The 18,397-nt window shown below is 36.4% G+C and overlaps 1 protein-coding gene across 1 annotated transcript in view; it reads right to left on the bottom strand.

Moving 5' to 3' along the window:
- The window catches only part of Kdm4c (lysine demethylase 4C), a 406,229-nt gene that overhangs the window by 302,974 nt on the left and 84,858 nt on the right, over positions 1–18,397 (bottom strand). Inside the window, exon 6 of the mRNA XM_058579703.1 lies at positions 3,749–3,798. Within this exon, the coding sequence (XP_058435686.1) occupies positions 3,749–3,798 (50 nt within the window). The remainder of the gene's footprint in view (positions 1–3,748; positions 3,799–18,397) is intronic.

Raw genomic sequence — 18,397 nt, 5'->3', positions numbered from 1 at the left:
AGATCTTCATTTCCCTCCATAATTTCTCCCTGATACCTAGCATTCCCTTCCTCAATTCTTCCACCCAATTCTGTGCTGCTACTTCTTGGAACTACTAAAATATACTGGATATTTTATATCCAAATACACTATATTTATGTAAATAAATACAGTGATATCGCTGATGTCAAATTATGAAGAAAATAACTTTAAGAATTGTTTCACTCTCTTAATGTTACAACACGGATTATTAGATGCAAATAATCAACCCCGATACAACATTCATTAACCTCCATGCTTAAGAGGCATGAATCAGGCATAAAAGCTGAGGATGTACCAATGGTCATCTTCATTTTTTATGGCTTACAGGACCCTTTAAAATTAATTATTTATAATCAGGGGTATTTTATTTATAAGCCTTTCAAAACCAGGCATTTTAATGTAGTATTTTCAATCCATCAGCTAAAAGTACCAATACCCTTCTATTATACTGTTATCTGAAACAGATTTCTGCTAATCATTTCTGCTAATCGGCTAAATGAATGCTTAAGGGAATAATATTTACCATTTTGAGAACTAATAAAAGTACATTTTCCTAATTCCAAGAGCAAGGTATGAAAACAAATCAATTTAGACTCTGTTCACAAAATTAAAATGACTTGTTATTTATTGCTACCCTTCTATTCTCTTAATAGCAGTTATTCATAATCTCTTCATACCAAACCCTCTCGAGGTATTTGATAATGGTTTCCCAGAAATTTGCAAATATGTCCAATTTTCAGTATTACTTCAGGGAATCAACAGAGTGACTGACTACATCTGACCCACAGATTTTTGTCTATTCCCTGGCACAGGGATCTCTGCAAATTAGGCTGATACTCTCTACTCCACAGGATTACACTCATGTTACTCACCATTTAAAAGAAAAATACCACACACAGACACAAATACATACACAAGAATGGACTAAATTAATCCTTCAACATTTACTCTTCTGTTCCCTTTTACTGAACACAGACTTTTAAAATAAATAAATAGGTATGAACCTACAGTCCCAGGTACTAGGGAGACTGAAGCAGGTCTGCTAGAGTCCAAGAGTTCAAAGCCACCCTGTGTAGCACAGTAAGACTCCAGTCCCAAAAATAAAATTTAATTAATTAATTTAATCAATTAATTATTTTGGCAATAAAATCCAAAGCTAACAAATTTTTAAATATAAATAAGAGATGAAACTAAAATAATGGGTTTCAAGTAAATATAAGGATCTTAAAAGTACCAATGCCCTTCTATTATACTGTTATCTGAAACAGATTTCTGCTAAACATTCATACTTCCAAAATCAGTTGTACAATGTCCTAATTTACATATTTTCCTCCAGTAACCAATGTTTTCACAAAAGTAAATTGTTTCCATTTTTTTTAATAATGATTCACAATAAAAGACAAGTGGAATATAGTCTTTCACAGAAATTTTTAGCTGTTCCCAATTTTATCTATATTTTGCTCAACTTAATGTAACACCAAAGATATTGTCTTATTTCTAAAACAGATGAGATTCAGACATTTTAAAAACTAAAAATCTTCCAAACTGTCATTCATGATTTAACATTATACCTCTATTCTCTTCTGTATTTGCAATTCAATTGTATCAAACCAAAAATTAGAAAGAATACAATGGCATTATAGGCAAATGTAACAAGTATAAAAATTGCAACAATTCACTTGAGATTTTTTTTATTACATTAATGTCTACATAATATTGAAAAAATACCTGTATAAATGAGAAAGCAGCTGAAGGGCAAAATCAAACTCCTGGCTTTATTAGATGCAGGCCTAATATCTTTCAGATAAAATATTTGTAGGTGCCACAGTCAATCAAGATTTCAACAGAAACCAAAGATGAAAGCATTCATGCATAAAAGGCAAGTGTGATAATTATGATGTGCAGGCAAGATAATGGGAAATATCTGAGCCTGCTTTTCATTTTATGTATCAAGTGTTGCCTTGACCTAGACATTCCATAATGCTCTATCACATTTACTGCATTATTTTATCATTTTAATTATTTAGCTGAATTCAATTAATTTGGCTGGCATCTGGTCAGTGGATACAAATCGTCCACAATCTTTCCCTGCTTCATTTCTCAAAATAATGCTACAAAACAGTTTTAAAGTTCTCACTCATTTTTCAAGTTTATTAACCTCTTACTGATTAAACAATTGGTACCCATTTTCCTGAAATGTCATTTCAGACAGTTTACGTCAAAGCATGAAAAAGCAATTTATATCACAAATTATAGTGTATGACTCAACACTGCAAAGTTTACATTGGCTTCAGTTTAAAAGTTCTCTAGTAGGGAGAAAATGGTGGAATAATTATTATAAGAGAAGAGAAGAGGATAATTCAGCACATAGTTTTACCATGAAGTTCATTGCCTGTGTATTTAAGGATTATGGTAATCACCTTCTAAGCTCTGCTCTAATCTATTATCCAGGACCAGGACTCATCCACCTTAATATTCATGAAAATAGTCCCTAACAAAGTTTAAGATTACAATTACATTGCTATTATTACTATAACGTATTACGTTTTTAAAAAAAAACACTAGGGCTTTATAGTTATTAACCTGCCAAAATTATAATAATGTCTCTTACAAATGTGATATTGTAACTGGTTCCTTCTAATACTCTCCTCTAATTTTGGGGAAAGTAACTTTTAGATATCATTAAGAATTTTTGTTCAGAACTGTCAAGTCAAAGAATGAGGATTCTCAGTGACCCCATTTCATTATTAAATGAGAGCATGTCTAATGTGGGAACAAAATTCCTTTCCTCACAGAAGGTAAACCTAACATACCAATGAATCTTAGACCAGTGTCTAACTAAAAGGACACTACTCAGGATTCAATCCTGGATACATACAGAATATCTTGATCAAATGGAATTCGACTTTCCGCTGCAAGTAAGTCACAACCGGACTACCTCTTCTGTGGAGAGGGAACATATATCTTCAGATATAGGTGGTGGGGTATGAGTCTGTTTCTTCTCTGCACATGCAATCAAATGAGGACAAGGCTACCTGATGCATCTTTAATAGACAGGAAGAAGCAGGGTGGTGGCTGCTTTGGCTGGCCTTTTCCACATGCATGAGCAGGCACAAGGTGAAACCAGCAATGGAGCTACCACAAGAATTCCTCATTTTGGCCTTTATGACAAGGAAGAAAGTTATAAAAAAATTTAAAAATTCAAGTTGCAGAAAGTTAATTATGCCAGTCCAAGAAGACATATTCTTAGATGTATCCTCAGGATATTCGCTTTCATCCACAAGGACAGTCCCCAGCCTAATGAACTACATAAGAATGGAGAGTCAGAGGTTACAGAACGCTTTGGGGAAATGACATGGTAACATAAAAAATTATCAAACACATGTACATGAGACACAGCAATATAGTCTTTGAAAGAAAATACTTAGAAGGAAAAATATTATGATGTTAAATACATTATATAAAAGAGAAAACAATTTGGAAACAGCCAAAACAGATTAAGTGCAATTCTTATTGAAATAATAAACAGCCAGCTCAAATAACCAGGAAGATTATAAAACATGAAAAATATTCAGAAATCAATGTAAAAAATTATAGTTATTCAATTAGGGAAATATTTAAAAGCAATTAACTTAGAACAAATAAAATCAACAGAATATCATTCTACACTATAAAAATACCCTAAAACAAGAACTTATTAAGGTAAGAAATGGAAAGCAAGTTTTACCTTGAGCTAGTCTCTCAAGTCGTTTTCCATGCTCTGGGGGTATAGCATACCTAAAATATTAAAACATAAACAGAAATTTTAAATTTATAATATTTCAACTAGTATCCTAAGGATAATTATTCCTAAATAATGTAATAAAAAAATGTCTTTTTAAAATCTGAAAATTACAATGTTCTTTGGGAGAAAATATAAATGTTGGTATAATACTTTTTTTAAATTAAATTCATTAAAATTCCATTTTAATGAACCAGAGATTAGAAAATCAATCACAAGCTATATCCCTTAGACTCTGAATGCAAGAAAAATAAGCTTATAAATTACCTATTTAAATGTTGCATCCCAGTATCTCAAATACATTTTAAAGATTAAGGGGAAAAGACCCAGGTCCAGTGAAATACTTAAGTCAAGGGGAATTCCTTGCCAAATTCTGTGCCCTGTCTCACAACACTCCAACTCCCTATCCTTAACCTATTTTTAGGTAGTTTTTTTGCTGTGAGGTTATTTAGTTTTGACTTTAATTTTCAAGAGATTATGGGTACTATCTTTTTAACTTTTAAGATATTTCTATTGACAACAAGACCAAAAAAATTATTATACCGACATTTTTTATTTCCCCCCAAAGAACATTGTAATTTTCAAATTTTAAAACAAAAAGTTACCAGCCTTAGTAATGTAACTTATATTTATGAATTTGTGACTTTTTAAAAATCTTGATCATAGCAATAATTTTTCAGCCCTGAAGAAATACTCATTTCTAATTCCTGATGTTTTCAAAAGTAAGGTCCTTGAAATTATTTATTATGGAGTTACTAACAAGTTTTTAAAATAGTAATCTCATAATATCCTATAAAAATCTAAATTTTAAAAAGCTAATTTAATGAGGAAATTTATAGATATTGAGAATAAGTTTAAAATCATTTAATGTTTTAAATAAAAGATATATTTTTTGAAGTCCTACCTTTCTCGTGTTTACTATCTTAATATCCATAAAGTACAAGTTATATTTTTACTGACATAACTTATCTAAATGTATTTAATACCACACTTGGTTGCATTAATGCCACTGATAACATATGCAAAATATCCAATATAACTAGGCAATTCAGTAAGAGAAAACTCAACCATATATCCTGTTCCTTAAGGCACAGCTAATGAAATTATTCCAACTGAACTGAAGAGATAAAATTTTAGCATAGCTAAATGACAATAACCCAATGTTATACTTAAGTCTTCTTTTTCCCAGTTTTTAATCCCTGGTTTACATTTTGAATATACCCAGAAAAGGAAAAATAGAATATATGCATATATACATGTGAGCTCATAGTCAAGATGATAATTTCCATCACACACATACACATGCACACGCGCATCCCACTGATATACATCAGGTATGTCCATAGAGAGCTGGATGTAAATGGAGATGTTATATATTCAGACTCATTTTTCTAAAAAATATGCAAAGTTAAGGTTTCTCAATCTTAAATTTAACTACTGTTTAGAGAAAAAATAAATATATTCATCTGACAAAGGACAAGGGAAACAGTAAGGCAAGATGGTTCTATCCTAACTCTGATCTTTGGTTTACTCCTTCTAGGATATGAATCATACGTATTCACTCTTCTTTTACCTATACACTCAGGCATTCCTTCGCAATCTAGTCATATAAATCCTTTTCTACCAGTGTACTATTTCCCAGTTACTATAGGCTAAATGATTTCAATTGGTTCTACTTTTCTTCTTAAGATTTAGGACAGTATCTTAGTCTACTTCCAAATTCTATAAAGGATCCAGTTTGTGTTAAGATCATAAATTAAATGAATGCCAGGCTCAGTGGTGGATGCCTATAATCTCAGCAGCTTAAAAGGCTGAGGCAATAGGATCCCAAGTCAGAGGCCACTCTGGGCAAGTTAGTGAGACCCAAGCAACTTAATGAGACCCTATTTCAAAAAATAAAAAGGACTATGAATGTAGCTCAGGAGTGAAGCATCCCTGCATCCAATCCTCAGTACCAAAACAAGAAACAAAAACAAAAACAAAATATCCTTATGGCTAACCAACCCTTGCTATAATAGCTTTGGAAATCATAGAAGGATGAAGACTTCCTTCCAATCACTGCCTCCACACAGGAAGATACATTTCCCAAGTAGAACCACACCCTCACCCAGAAAGCCACACTGTAGTGATATCCACTAAAGCACAAAAGCATGAAAACAAATAGGACACTCCCTGCCCTGTTATAGACATTATCTTGCTCAAACCCATTCATCTCCATGTTTATGCCTATGAAATACTTTGCATGGTTCTGAATGTATTACCAATCTATGCTTTGTTGGATAATATTTAAATAATAGCCACGTGGCTGCATAATGTTTCATACAAAAATAATTTACAATGTTCCCTAAATAAGCCCAAGGTCTTGCCCTAGAGTCTGAAAAGAACAGTCAAACCTGAAAATAAGTAATAATTGCAGTAACATGCAAAGTAATTATCAGATGGTACTACTCTTCTGTGCATAAGCAGATGCAACATGATAAAAGAACTGGCAAAGTATAGTTTACATTTTTAGGGATTCACCCAAGAGTCAAATCAATTAGTTTCTCATGGTAAACAATAAATTCAGACAGCTACTCCACTCAGTAGTCACAAAGCAATATTCACACACATATAAAACCTTGTTCACACCTTATGACAACTACTTTAAGTAATTATCTCACTCTGCCAATAAAGCCCAAGGGAGTAGAAAAACAATTTGTTGTCTGCATACAAGTCACAGGGCTAGAAGGGTCCTTAAAGATAATCTAGTTCACTGCTTCTAAACATTTGTTGTTTGGTTTTTGTTGTTTGTTTTTCTTTTGATTATTTCTGTTCAAGTCATTACCAGGACAGAATCTAACACCTCCTAATACCAGCAATAAAGGGCAACTGGGAGAATGAAGAACAACATAGACTCATATCCTTTGGGGATGGGGAACCTAGCATACTCTGAAAACAAGCACCCTAGGTGATTCTGACAGGGCAACAGATGGGGAAGACAGAATAAATCTTCTAATTACCTCATCCAAGGACCTAGGGAATGACTTCCCCACAATCTCCCTGATGCCTCAACCTGCTGATCAATCCCCTCACCTCTTCTGGAGGAAGGATCTGTAATATGCCACAGGTATTATTTAAAGATTTTTCTTAAGATTTTCTTTCATTAATACCACAAGGAATAACTTAAGTCAGAATGCTAAACAAAAAAATTCATATAGCACTTTCAAACTAGAAAGCAACATGGCTTCAACAGTTGCAGATTTGTGTAGTCCTTGCCTACAGGTACCTGACTTTCATTTCAGAGCTCCCCAAAGGACTCCCAGTCTTCTCTGAAACAGCAGTCCTGAAAATCCAACCGCGGCACTACCTTCATGGGTAACCACAACAATCTGAAACCAAACCATTACAATCTGCTTCAATCCACACCACAAGAACGAACAGAAGGAAAGATGAGGCAAGAAAACAGCAAGATGCAGACATCTGCATGTGTTTTCCAAGCACCATCCTCTCCAGAGTGGAATGTTCATTTCACAAGAACTGAGAAAACCATCTGAGATCTTACACAAGACACTTAACCACTGACAGATCTCATCTATCTCACAGAACAACACTAAAAGGATAAAATTCTATGTTTAGCAGCTCATTATTTAATGACAGGTACAAGGCAATGAATGAGGTGATCCTGACTGGCTGACCCCATATATCCAGGAAACCTGAGAATACATTCAAGAAAAACTGGTTCAAACAATCACATCACCAGAGCTAGACAGGCACATTAAAGGATGATTATAATTTGAAGATTCCAGTAGGGTAGCCCACCTAATCAATACCCAAGTTATATTTGTCAACCTTTTACTTGTTCTTGAGAGTTCTCATGCATTTGCCTGCATCTCCCTGTCCCCACTCCCACCACCCTGCATTTGCCTGCAACATCCTGCTCCCTATCAAACGGATTACCATTGCAGCCTCCTAACCAGTCACTCTGCCTCTAGCCTTGCCTCCTCTATCCAGGAACCCTGACCAGAGTACTTATACTTTAGTTCTTCTTTCCACCCCCATTTCCAGTCCTGCTGAAAATCTATCTAGCAGGAAGACCTGGTGACTAAGTAGAGGCACACTGGAGGTATATATGCAGATGGAATAAACAATCTCAGTCAGAGGATCTCAAGTTCTATGCCCCTGACATCACCTAATATTTCTATGAAAGTTTCCCATTACCTCAGAAGTCTCAACATACACAAGATTATATTCATGATCTCCCCTTTTAAGCTGGATCACTCTCCTAGCATTTCTACTTTGGTTCACACCTCCTTATTTCTCATCCTCTCTGCAAAACTGCCAGTAACAAAACCTATTCATTCTACCTCTTCAAAATCTCATATTCAACTCTCCCTGCAGCGCTGCCCCAGCTTCAAAATTTCTCAGCCTGGACTATAGACTATTGTCATAACTGAACTCCCTACTGTATCTCTCTCTGGGTGGCTGCAGTTCTCATATTAGTATCACAGCATTAAAACCTTTATTCCTCACTTTCTGGCATTCAAGATTCCCCAACTTTCCAAACATGCACACTCTCTCCCAGTAGGCTAGACTACAAATTCTTCTGTCACTGAATGATTCTACCTTACCTCTCACCTCAAAGAGGCCCCTCTGCTTCAGGTTCCACATCCTTGGAGTTTTCTTTGACCATTATAAGTCTCAGCAACCTCACCCATTTTTTCCCTCCTGGAGTTCTTCAATTCAATTTTTGATATAGCATTTATTATCTACTACTTTCCAAAGTTAGCCTCTGTTGAATGTGCATGAATCATTTTTGTCTTGACAGGTACTGTATTCTGTGGGGAAGAGAAGACCTACCATCTCCCAGAAAGGTTCCCATAAATTATCCTTTGTAGCATACCTTGTATAGTGAACATCTGGTCCACAGTCAGGCACTTAATTACTTGCCACAGTCACTCTATTATGTGGCTTAACCTAAATTCTTTCAGGACATGGATATATCTCCTGCTTTTCTGTACCTCTTGAAAACCATCAAATAAAATGCCTACCATTATATATCCTCAACTACATAACCAATTTATTAAAGAAATTAATAATTGTTCATTTAACTTTTTTGAAAGTGTTTTGCTTCAGATACAATGAATAATGCCAACAGTTCTGCTAACATGAAAACCTATGAATCACTAATGAACTATGAATACACTAATTAGATATGCATGGGTAATGTTTAATGTAAAGTCAAAGTCTTATGTCCTTTTAAAATATATATTCATTTTGAAGATCAAAGAAAACAGATCCCTCTAAGCATATCTTTGTGCAGTTTACCAAAAAAAAAAATGGACCAAAAATGATATTAGTCTAGTGACTGCAATACAAATTCTAACATCTGAATGAAAATAGGCTGATACTACAAACTGTCAGTAAGTAATGCTATGCTTTTCAAAGCACTACTAGATCCATTTCCCTGATTCAGATTTTCTCCTTTCAAGATTACTATTCAAGGGCTGGGAATGTGGCTCAATGGTACAAAGTTTCCATAGCACACATGAGGCCCTGAGTTTCATCAGTCCACTTACTTGTGTAGTAGTATTATTCAAAGAATATCTCCTATTTCTAAGATTATTCCCCAAAACCACCCTGGGACTATCAATAATGTTCTCTCCTACCCAGACCTCTCACATTGCTCAGTCAAAAGCAGCCACCACAGACCCTTCTGATGCTCACACCAACAGATGTGCTGGCACCTCCCACTGGTCCAGGTCCTATGACATCCATGACCACAGAGGGGATTGCCCATTCCAGGTCTAATCACATTTAGGCAGGTCAATCCTGAAACAAGGCTGCTCCAAAGGCTGTATGAAGAGGCCCTTTCCTCCTTTGTTTACATTTCTCCCTTTTTGTTGTTGTTGTTCTTATTGGTTGGTTGAGGTTTTTTGTTTGTTTTTGTTTTTTAGTACTGGGGATTGAACCCAGGGGCGCTCTACCAACACTTTTTATTTTATTCTTGAGACAGGGTCTGGCCTCAAACTTGTGATTCTGCCTCCCAGTCGCTGGATCACAGGAGTGCACCACTGCACCCAGCTATAATTCTTCGTGTTGCTGTTTTTATCACAGCTATCCCCTGTGAAGAATCAAGCTCACAACCTCAAGGACAATTTTTAACAGATAATAGCTAAGATGACTCCTCCCTCTCTTACTGGCATAAGCTTGTGTGCCTGACTTATCTTATACAGTTACTGAAGGGTTAAGCAGAGTTCCCTTGGATCTCTTCCCTGGACCTCCCCCATTTAGACACAGAGTCTGAAGAGAGGAGGGCAGAACTGAGGGGGGGTGAGTCCCCAGGAGAGGGCTGGGCCCAGGAACCCTACTTGAGCAAAAGAGAGGATGCAAACATCTGCAAGGCAGCCCCCAACCCTGGCAGACAGGAGCCCAGGCAAGCTCCCAGAAGATCCCACCCCCTCACATGAAACAGGCAGGCAGCAGAAGATGCTGGGAATCATGAAGCCTGGCTGGCTGATTAGCTGGCTGGCCAACAGGCCACCTGACAGAAAGAATCACCAGAATATATATTACTAACTCCCCATTCTCTCCTAAGGAAGCTTGTCTCCTGACAGGGTCCTTACCACCATGGAAGGTCTATAGAAATTGCAGCCTCAAAATATGCCTCCATGGTGAATGGTGTGTACTGATCTTCCCAGGTCTTCAGAAAGGGCAATTTGCTCTGCCTCCCTCTACATGCAGCAAGCCCCAACCATTTTGATTTCTGGGTGCAGGGAAGGGAAGCCTACTTCACCCCTGAGGCAGGCAAATGGTTCCCACCATTCATCACGGAGTTGGGGGCACCCCAATGCTACCCACAGAACAAACGCCCAGGCCATCTCTATGTTCCACTGCTTCTTGCCCACCACAAAGTACCCCATATATCTCTTTACTGACGTCCGTAGGTTTGGGTGTGGGGAGTACTGGGGATTTAACCCAGGTCAGCCTTGGCGAGCCCCCATTTCAAAGTTTAAAAAATAAATAGGGCTCCTCCATTTGGAGGAGCTCCACATGGCTCCTCCATGGTTAAGCTCAGCACCCTGGGTTCAATCTCCTGTTTAAAAGCAGGGAGGGGGGAGTTCAGTGAAACGGTAATGATGATCAATAAATGATTACAGCTCATCACAGCTACCATTTATTGAGCACACACAACCACCAGAGCTTATGCTAAGATATTATAATACAAGTTCTACTGCTGCCTCCATGTTACTAAGAAAGAAAACAAAGCTTGTAGGGATCACTTCATTTCAGCACAATGAATGATAAAGCTGGTCTGAACCCCAGATCTTTCTGACACCAGTGCCTAGAATAGCCCATATACTATTCCTGTATCCCCTACAATTACCACAAAGATATCAACAAGAATGAACTGACGGGGTTAGAGGAGCACATCTCTCCTCCAAAGACACAAGCATCCTCTATAATGATCAAGCACAAGACGGCAGCATTTTAAATGAATTGTAAACTGAAGGTACCAAGAACAAAGCCATAAATTACTATCTAAAAGTTTAAAAGGGGGGGTGCTGTTTTGTTTTATTTCATTTTATTTGGTTTTGATATTGTTACAAAAATGCTTCATAAATCAAATGTATTATAACTGTATTATATTTAATTAAAAATCAAAAATTTCTGAAATATTTGTATATTTCCAATTAACTGTGTGAAAAAGAAGACTAAACAATGTGTGTTCCAATGCTACATTTTCATATTAATTATGGTGGTAAGTTTTAAAACTTGGGCACTAATTTATTAAAGTTTAAGCACTAATATTTTAAATTAGAAAGTTTCAGTTCAATGGAAAATAGAACATTTCCTACTTAATTTTCTGTTATTAAAAATAAATGAATGTGAAAACAAAGTTATAACCCTAGAGATGCTGGGGCCACTTGCAGACGGGCCCTTCTGACAAGGCCTCTATTGCCTTCACAAAGGAAGCTCCCCACACATTTAGTACTAAAAGGATTTTACAAGTACTAGATGATCTAGGCAACTAACTTCCTTCCAAACTGCACTGCACACATCCTCCCCTATCCACCTCCAGGGATCCCAGGGTTTCCTGCAGGTGCCTTGGATGCAGTTGGTAAGGGAAAGCCTCCAGCCACACACAGTGGTCAGTCAGCTCTCCCTTTATTTTCTGTTTATATATTGAGTTTCTATAGAAATTTGCATTTATAGAATGTTTTAAAATCTCTGCAACAGGTCAATGTTTTCCTAAGCAGGGATCCACCACAGAAAACGTTTTCTGTTTATATATGTGTGTTCTGTGGTAAGATTAGATAGCACCAAAACTTTGCCAAGAACAAGAATTCTGTTACTGCTATAAAATACAGGGGTGATAAAAGCTGTATGTCTAAACTGCAAGTTTCATAAAGACCATTCTGTCTTGTTTACTATGGTGTCACTGATACCTACCCCAGTTCCTGACACAGGTGTGGGCTCAATAAGAATTTAATGACTAAAAATGAACAAAACTATAAATAACCAAACAGATGCAACAAGATGCTGATGTCAAACCAAAACCTTATGCAGACTAGGCAAGTGTTCTTTCACTAAGCCACATTCCCAGCCCTGGATCAAGCATTGATAAAACAAAATAAATGCCATTTGGAGGAGATTTTTAAAATACAATAACTTTAAAAGTTGGTAACAAATTAAAAATATGCCCAATTGAAGGTGTATGTCCATATCAAATTTTTCCCAAGCCGGGCACGGTGGCACATACCTGTAATCCCAGAGGCTCTGGAGGCTAAGACCAAAGGATCTGTAATTCAAAGCCAGTCTGAGCAATAGGGAGATGCTAAGCAACTCAATGAGTTGCTAAATCAAATAGGACTGGGGATGTGACTCAGTGGTTGAGTGCCCCCAAGTTCAATTCCTGCTACAAAACAAAAAAAGTTTCCCAAAGTAAATTTTTCCCAGAAAAAAAACTTTTGAGCTTACATAGAAATCTGAAGACAGTATCTTTTCCAAGTGACTATTATTCAAGTTATAATTATACTATCCATGAATAAGATAAAGAGGCTTAAAGGATTCCACTACAATTGTCTTACAAAGTACCACCACTATTAACTCCTGGCATTGAAGCATTTTCAAGATTTCCTGTGAATGAAGTTTAATCTTCAAGAGAAAACTACCTATACAGCTTTTTTAGAGTTGGAAATCTGTGAAAATTCAGGTTTTCAAAAGTGCACATCTTTCAAAGCAACCCAAACTACTAAAAAGAAGAAACTCACAGATTATATAAATAAAGGATACAGGATCATAGCTTTAACCATTAAAATAAAATAAAAACAGTAAATGGACTAATCTTTCTTGTGACCCCTGACATGTTCTAAATAATGTCCATTTAAGTCTTTTGTGATAGATAATATCTGCACAAAGAAAATACACTTTTTTAAACCCCCACAAAAACTCTATTAAATTAACCTTTTTTTTTCTTTTGGGGGCGAGGGTAATCTGGTCAGAAATATTATTAGAGATCATGCAACTGAATGTTACGTCCTCTCTGAAATACATATCATAAATAACACTCCACAAACATTATGCGTAAATCCTTGAAAGAAAACCACTGTGGTACCCACACAAGTGAGGAAAGAATGAATTCACAAAAATTGGACATATTTAATTTGAGATGCAATCTGTAAAGACTTCTGTGTCACATATGGATTGACAATCAAAATATAAAAGTAGCTAAAAATTTCTAACAATTTTGTACAACTTCTAAATTTTCCTATATTATTAAGACAGTTCTAATCAAAGCATCATACAGGATACACAATTATATTTTTCTATAGAATAATTTGGTGGCATATCCATAAAAAGCTAAACTGTAAGAATATTAATAAAGATTGAAATAAGCATGAAAGTGTGTGTGTGTGTGTCTGTCTGTGTGTTTGTGTGTGTGTTTACAAGTTGTGACACCTAGTCTCTCAGGATACCTGTGGCAGTGTTCTGAAAAAGCTGGAAATTTCATTGGGGTACAAGATCGAAACATATGATTCTATAACTAAAGAACTCTGAGAGGACAGGACATAACAAGGTAGTAAAATTGACGATTGGTTCTATATAGATTACAAGAAAAAAGAGCAATGTTGTTTAAGCAGTTAGAAAAAAAAATAAACAATAGATTCTTGAGTTAAATCAATGCAGAGATTTACTTCATCCTACTGTCTGCAAGCAACAGTTATCACTTGCTATATGCTTTCAAGAAAACTCAAGTAAATATGCATTTTAATAACTTTGATATCCTAAAATACACAGACACACATACACATACACACACACACACACACACCATCTGAAGCAAATATACCCACAGGAGAGTTTTCAAATCTTAAAAAATGAATTAAGAGTCAAAGTAAGTTAATCAGTCTTCCTAAGATTTTAAGTAAATATTCAAACATTTATTTGGGACTTTTCTTTATCTTCTAGATCTGTAGGAGTAAGGTGAGTTTTTTTTTCCTTATTTTTCTTTTTTGTTTTGTTTTAAGTTTTAGCTATAGACAGACACAATACCTTTATTTATTTATTTATTTATTTATTTATTTATTTATTTATTTTTATATGATGTTGAGGATCAAACCCAGTTCTTCACACATGCTAGGCAATAACCACTGAGCAATAACTCCAACCCAACATTACCCTTCTTAAGAGTAAGGGCCTACCATAAACACAAACATGCAATGCTAATTGGGGCTTCATGTCCGGCTACAAGAGAAGCAGGCCTGTGACCCCTATCCCTTCCTCAATGAATTCAAGAGAAGGATTCAAGCCAGATCAAGGTGGAGACCTTCCCATGAGATGCTCTCTGATGATAAAACTGGGAAAAGAGGAGTTAGGGTGAAGTATAAAGGCAACACTCTCAGAGAAGCAAAACCCAAGATCCAGCACAGCCTTATAATTTCCAATGGCTCTTGTGTTTCTGACCTTGCACAGCCATGAAACCCAATAAATTTTTGTTTTTGGCTAAACTGCCTCATATTGAGTTTCTATCTCAAGAACCAAGATAATCCCAACAAAATCTTCTCCATCTAGAGAAATACAATGCACACATTATTTTTAAATGAATAGATTCCAAATAACACAGAGAAAGGTATGATAAATAATTTTGAAATAAAAATTAGTTGCCCTGCACTTCTGAAGACTGAAGAGAACTGTTAAGACTTCAAAAGCTGGGCTTATACTCTGCCCTCTTCCCAATTTCAGATTCTTATCTAACAGGTTTGACAGACAAAGTACCCTTAACTCCTGATGGACTAAATGGTTTCTGAAGGGTACATCACTGGAGGGGACAAAATCTAAAATCTAACCAAAGAATCACCCACCACCTATTCCCTAGAATGAGACAAAACTCATTCTTTTCAAAAATGCAGGGTTTTACTTCTGACTTAAAGAACATTTCCAAGTAAAATAGCTAAAGAACAAATCTGAAGTACCAAAGAAATGAAATTGGGCCAGGTGTTTATCTCACCTGCATCTTCATAACCCGATCCCCATAACCTATCAATTATTACAAGATTTGAATCTAGCTACATATTTTCCAGGAAAAAAAAATCTTCTTCTGCCATAGTTTTGTCCAGGAAGAGAAAGAGAGAGACTCAGATAAAGAGAGGGGAAAGGGGCATACACACGTTTGTGGGGTTTTTTGTTTGGTTTTGGTTTGTTTGTTTGGTTGGTTGGTTTTTGTTTTTTTAGTTATACATAAAATCTCATTAAAATGAAGCTGACAAGATAGAAAACAAACAAAAGCAGGCTTTCTTCTTTCTATTTCTTCTTTACTCTTCGGTTTTTCCTTTAAATCCACATGAAAGGTCAAACAAGACTGAGTGCCAGCTAGATAAAATACTAAATGTCTTAAGTCTCAGAGTCTTCGTTTTGTGAATGGAGAGAAAACTGACCAACCTAAGACATCTGCAGTCAGGGATTCCTGAAATGATTTCTTACTATGATTGACACACTTCCAGGTACCAATAAAAGAATGGCACTAAATTAAACGGAGTCACCAAAGACAAATGATTTACTTAACCCTACTCAACCATTCTTCAAAAGTAAGCTTCTAAAAACCGAACACATTGGGGTCATAAAGGTAACTTGTATAAATCTATTTATAATCCTAGCTACAGAAGTACAATCATGAAGAAAGCCACTTTCATACACACTAAAGTCAAAGAATAAATTTTTATAAAACAACTATTAGATAGTATACTGCTGAGAGCCCCTGCAGAGTCTGTATGGCCCCTGGCATTTTGCCAACAGTATTGATTGACAGGCGAGGCATTACTATCAGCCTCTGCAGTTACTTTTGAGTTCTCGCACTATTTTGGAGTTCTCATGGGGATTTCCGGGGATTCCCGAGAGTTCCCATTGGTTAGGGTGTTGAGAGCCACAGCCAAAGGGGCCCCAGCAAACTTCCAGCTGCCAGCAAACTTCCAGCTGCTGGCTGATGATTGGCTCACAGCGGCCCCAGCAACATCTAGCTGATTGGCTCCTCGGCCCCAGCAACATCTAGCTGATTGGCTCCTCTGCGGTGATGCTCATTGGACTGTTTCCCTGCCCTTTCAGACCACGGAGCTGCTCATTGGGGGACTTTTTTGGCTCCGCCCACGTGACCCAGCCAATCGGCCTCAAGAGCAGGAGGATTGTGAGAGGTGGGGAGAAGCTTGTGTGGGAGAGAGAGGCTTGGGGAAAGCCGGTGGTGGCAGTTGAGGCTCTGAGGGTTTTTCCTGAGAGACTATTTTGTTTGTGGTGTGTGGTTCTAAAATAAAGTTAGTTTCTTTTGACAAGTGGCTCCTGATTGTGCCCAGCCAGACTGCGGCATTAGGGAAGTGCAGGAGGAGGGATTTCTGGGGGAGAGATTTCCGGCTGGGGGTTCCTGGACGAGCAGCGTGCTGTTTGGGAGGATTCCCCGGGAGCTGTGTGAAGTGTATTCCTGCAGTTCAAAAATAAAGTTTGTTCCTGCTTCAGTGGCTCGTGATTTGTGCCCAGCCAGACTGCGGCAGTATACATACAGTATACATTTTCTGAAAACTGCTATTTAGATTAAACAGTCTAAAAAAGAAGAAAATATAGAAACATTGATAAGCCAAGAAAAATAATCTGTGAACTACCACATCTTCCATGGTAATTCACATGGCTAACAGCACTAATGCTTGTTTTCTATGAAATATACATTTATAAACTTGCATTAACCTGATTTTTTTCCCCTGAGAGTTACAAATTTGATTTGGCAATTTGTTTTCATTTGAATGTGTCTGTGGTTCTTTGTAAGTGCTGATGGTTTGAAATAAAAGAAAAGGAGGATATCACAGGCATCCTTTGTTATCACAGGTAATTTACATACCCTGAGATACTTATCAGGAGTATCAAGAATTATTTAATTAACACATTAGCTTATGTTCCTCTATAAAAACCCACATATATCTCATCACTTAAAAGAGTGGGACTTACTTCCGAAATAAAAAATGTCAAAACCTCCCAGATGCCTCCTTTAAGATATTTGTGCTGAGCAATCTACAGGGATCCTCGGTACTGCAGCATGTGAATGTAAGCTGGTAGGCATGTATCTACTTTCAAGGCAGGCTCAGGATTAAGTAAAATGTGATCTATCTGATCAATAAATGTTTTTGCTTCTGATTATGAGTGTACTCTCATCCTCCTACAAATATAGCTAATAGCTATTTATAAATGTCATGCTTTGGGGGCATAATTTCCATATTTTTTTATTTCATTAACAATATTATCTTTAAAATATACAAAAATAGGGCTGGGGATATAGCTGAGTTGGCAAAGTGCTTGCCTCACATGCACATGGCCTTGAGTTCAATCCCCAGCACCAAAAAGATAAAAAAGATATATACATAAATAGTTGAAAAGTGGTAAGAATTAGTTATATAATTTACGCAATTAATACTTCAACTTAAAAGTACCTCTATAGGGGCTGGGATTTTGGCTCAGCAGTAGAGCACTCGCCTAGCATGTGTTAGGCCCTGGGTTCAACCCTCAGCACCACATAAAAATAAATAAAATAAAAATATTGTGTCCAACTACAGCTAAAAAATAAATATTCCAAAAAAAAAGTACTTCTAAACTTTAGTCTGATTCTTATATAGAACACAAATTTCTACAGGAAAAATAATTAAAACAAATCACTGTTAATTCCAAGAGTATTTTTTTCTACATAAAGCCTCAAAAGAGGGCTGGCGATGTGGCTCAAACGGTAGTGCGCTTGCCTGGCATGTGTGCAGCGCTGGGTTCGATCCTCAGCATCACATACAAATAAGGATGTTGTGTCCACCGAACACTAAAAAATAAATAAATATTAAAAATTCTCAAAAATAAAAAAACCTCAAAAGAATATAGCTTTTACCATTATCCAACTAAACTTAATATCTGCAATTAGAATACATTACTGTGTCTCAAGTTAACGGGGACTAGAGTAGAATGTAGGGAAGTTAATAAGTAAGGGCTAGTTAGTGCCCCTATTAACCTAATGTGTGTTGCCAATTCAATGCATCATTAAATATTATTAAGCTACTCATTCCTAAGTAATGCTCTGGTTTACATTTAAAAAAAAAAAAA

Source organism: Marmota monax, unplaced genomic scaffold (assembly GCF_021218885.2).
Source record: "Marmota monax isolate L192 unplaced genomic scaffold, Marmota_monax_Labrador192_F-V1.1 WCK01_AAM20220418_F8-fsc00124, whole genome shotgun sequence".
Taxonomy (NCBI): domain Eukaryota; kingdom Metazoa; phylum Chordata; class Mammalia; order Rodentia; family Sciuridae; genus Marmota; species Marmota monax.
Note: the sequence above shows the minus strand (reverse complement) of the source record. Positions and strands in the feature narration are given on the sequence as shown.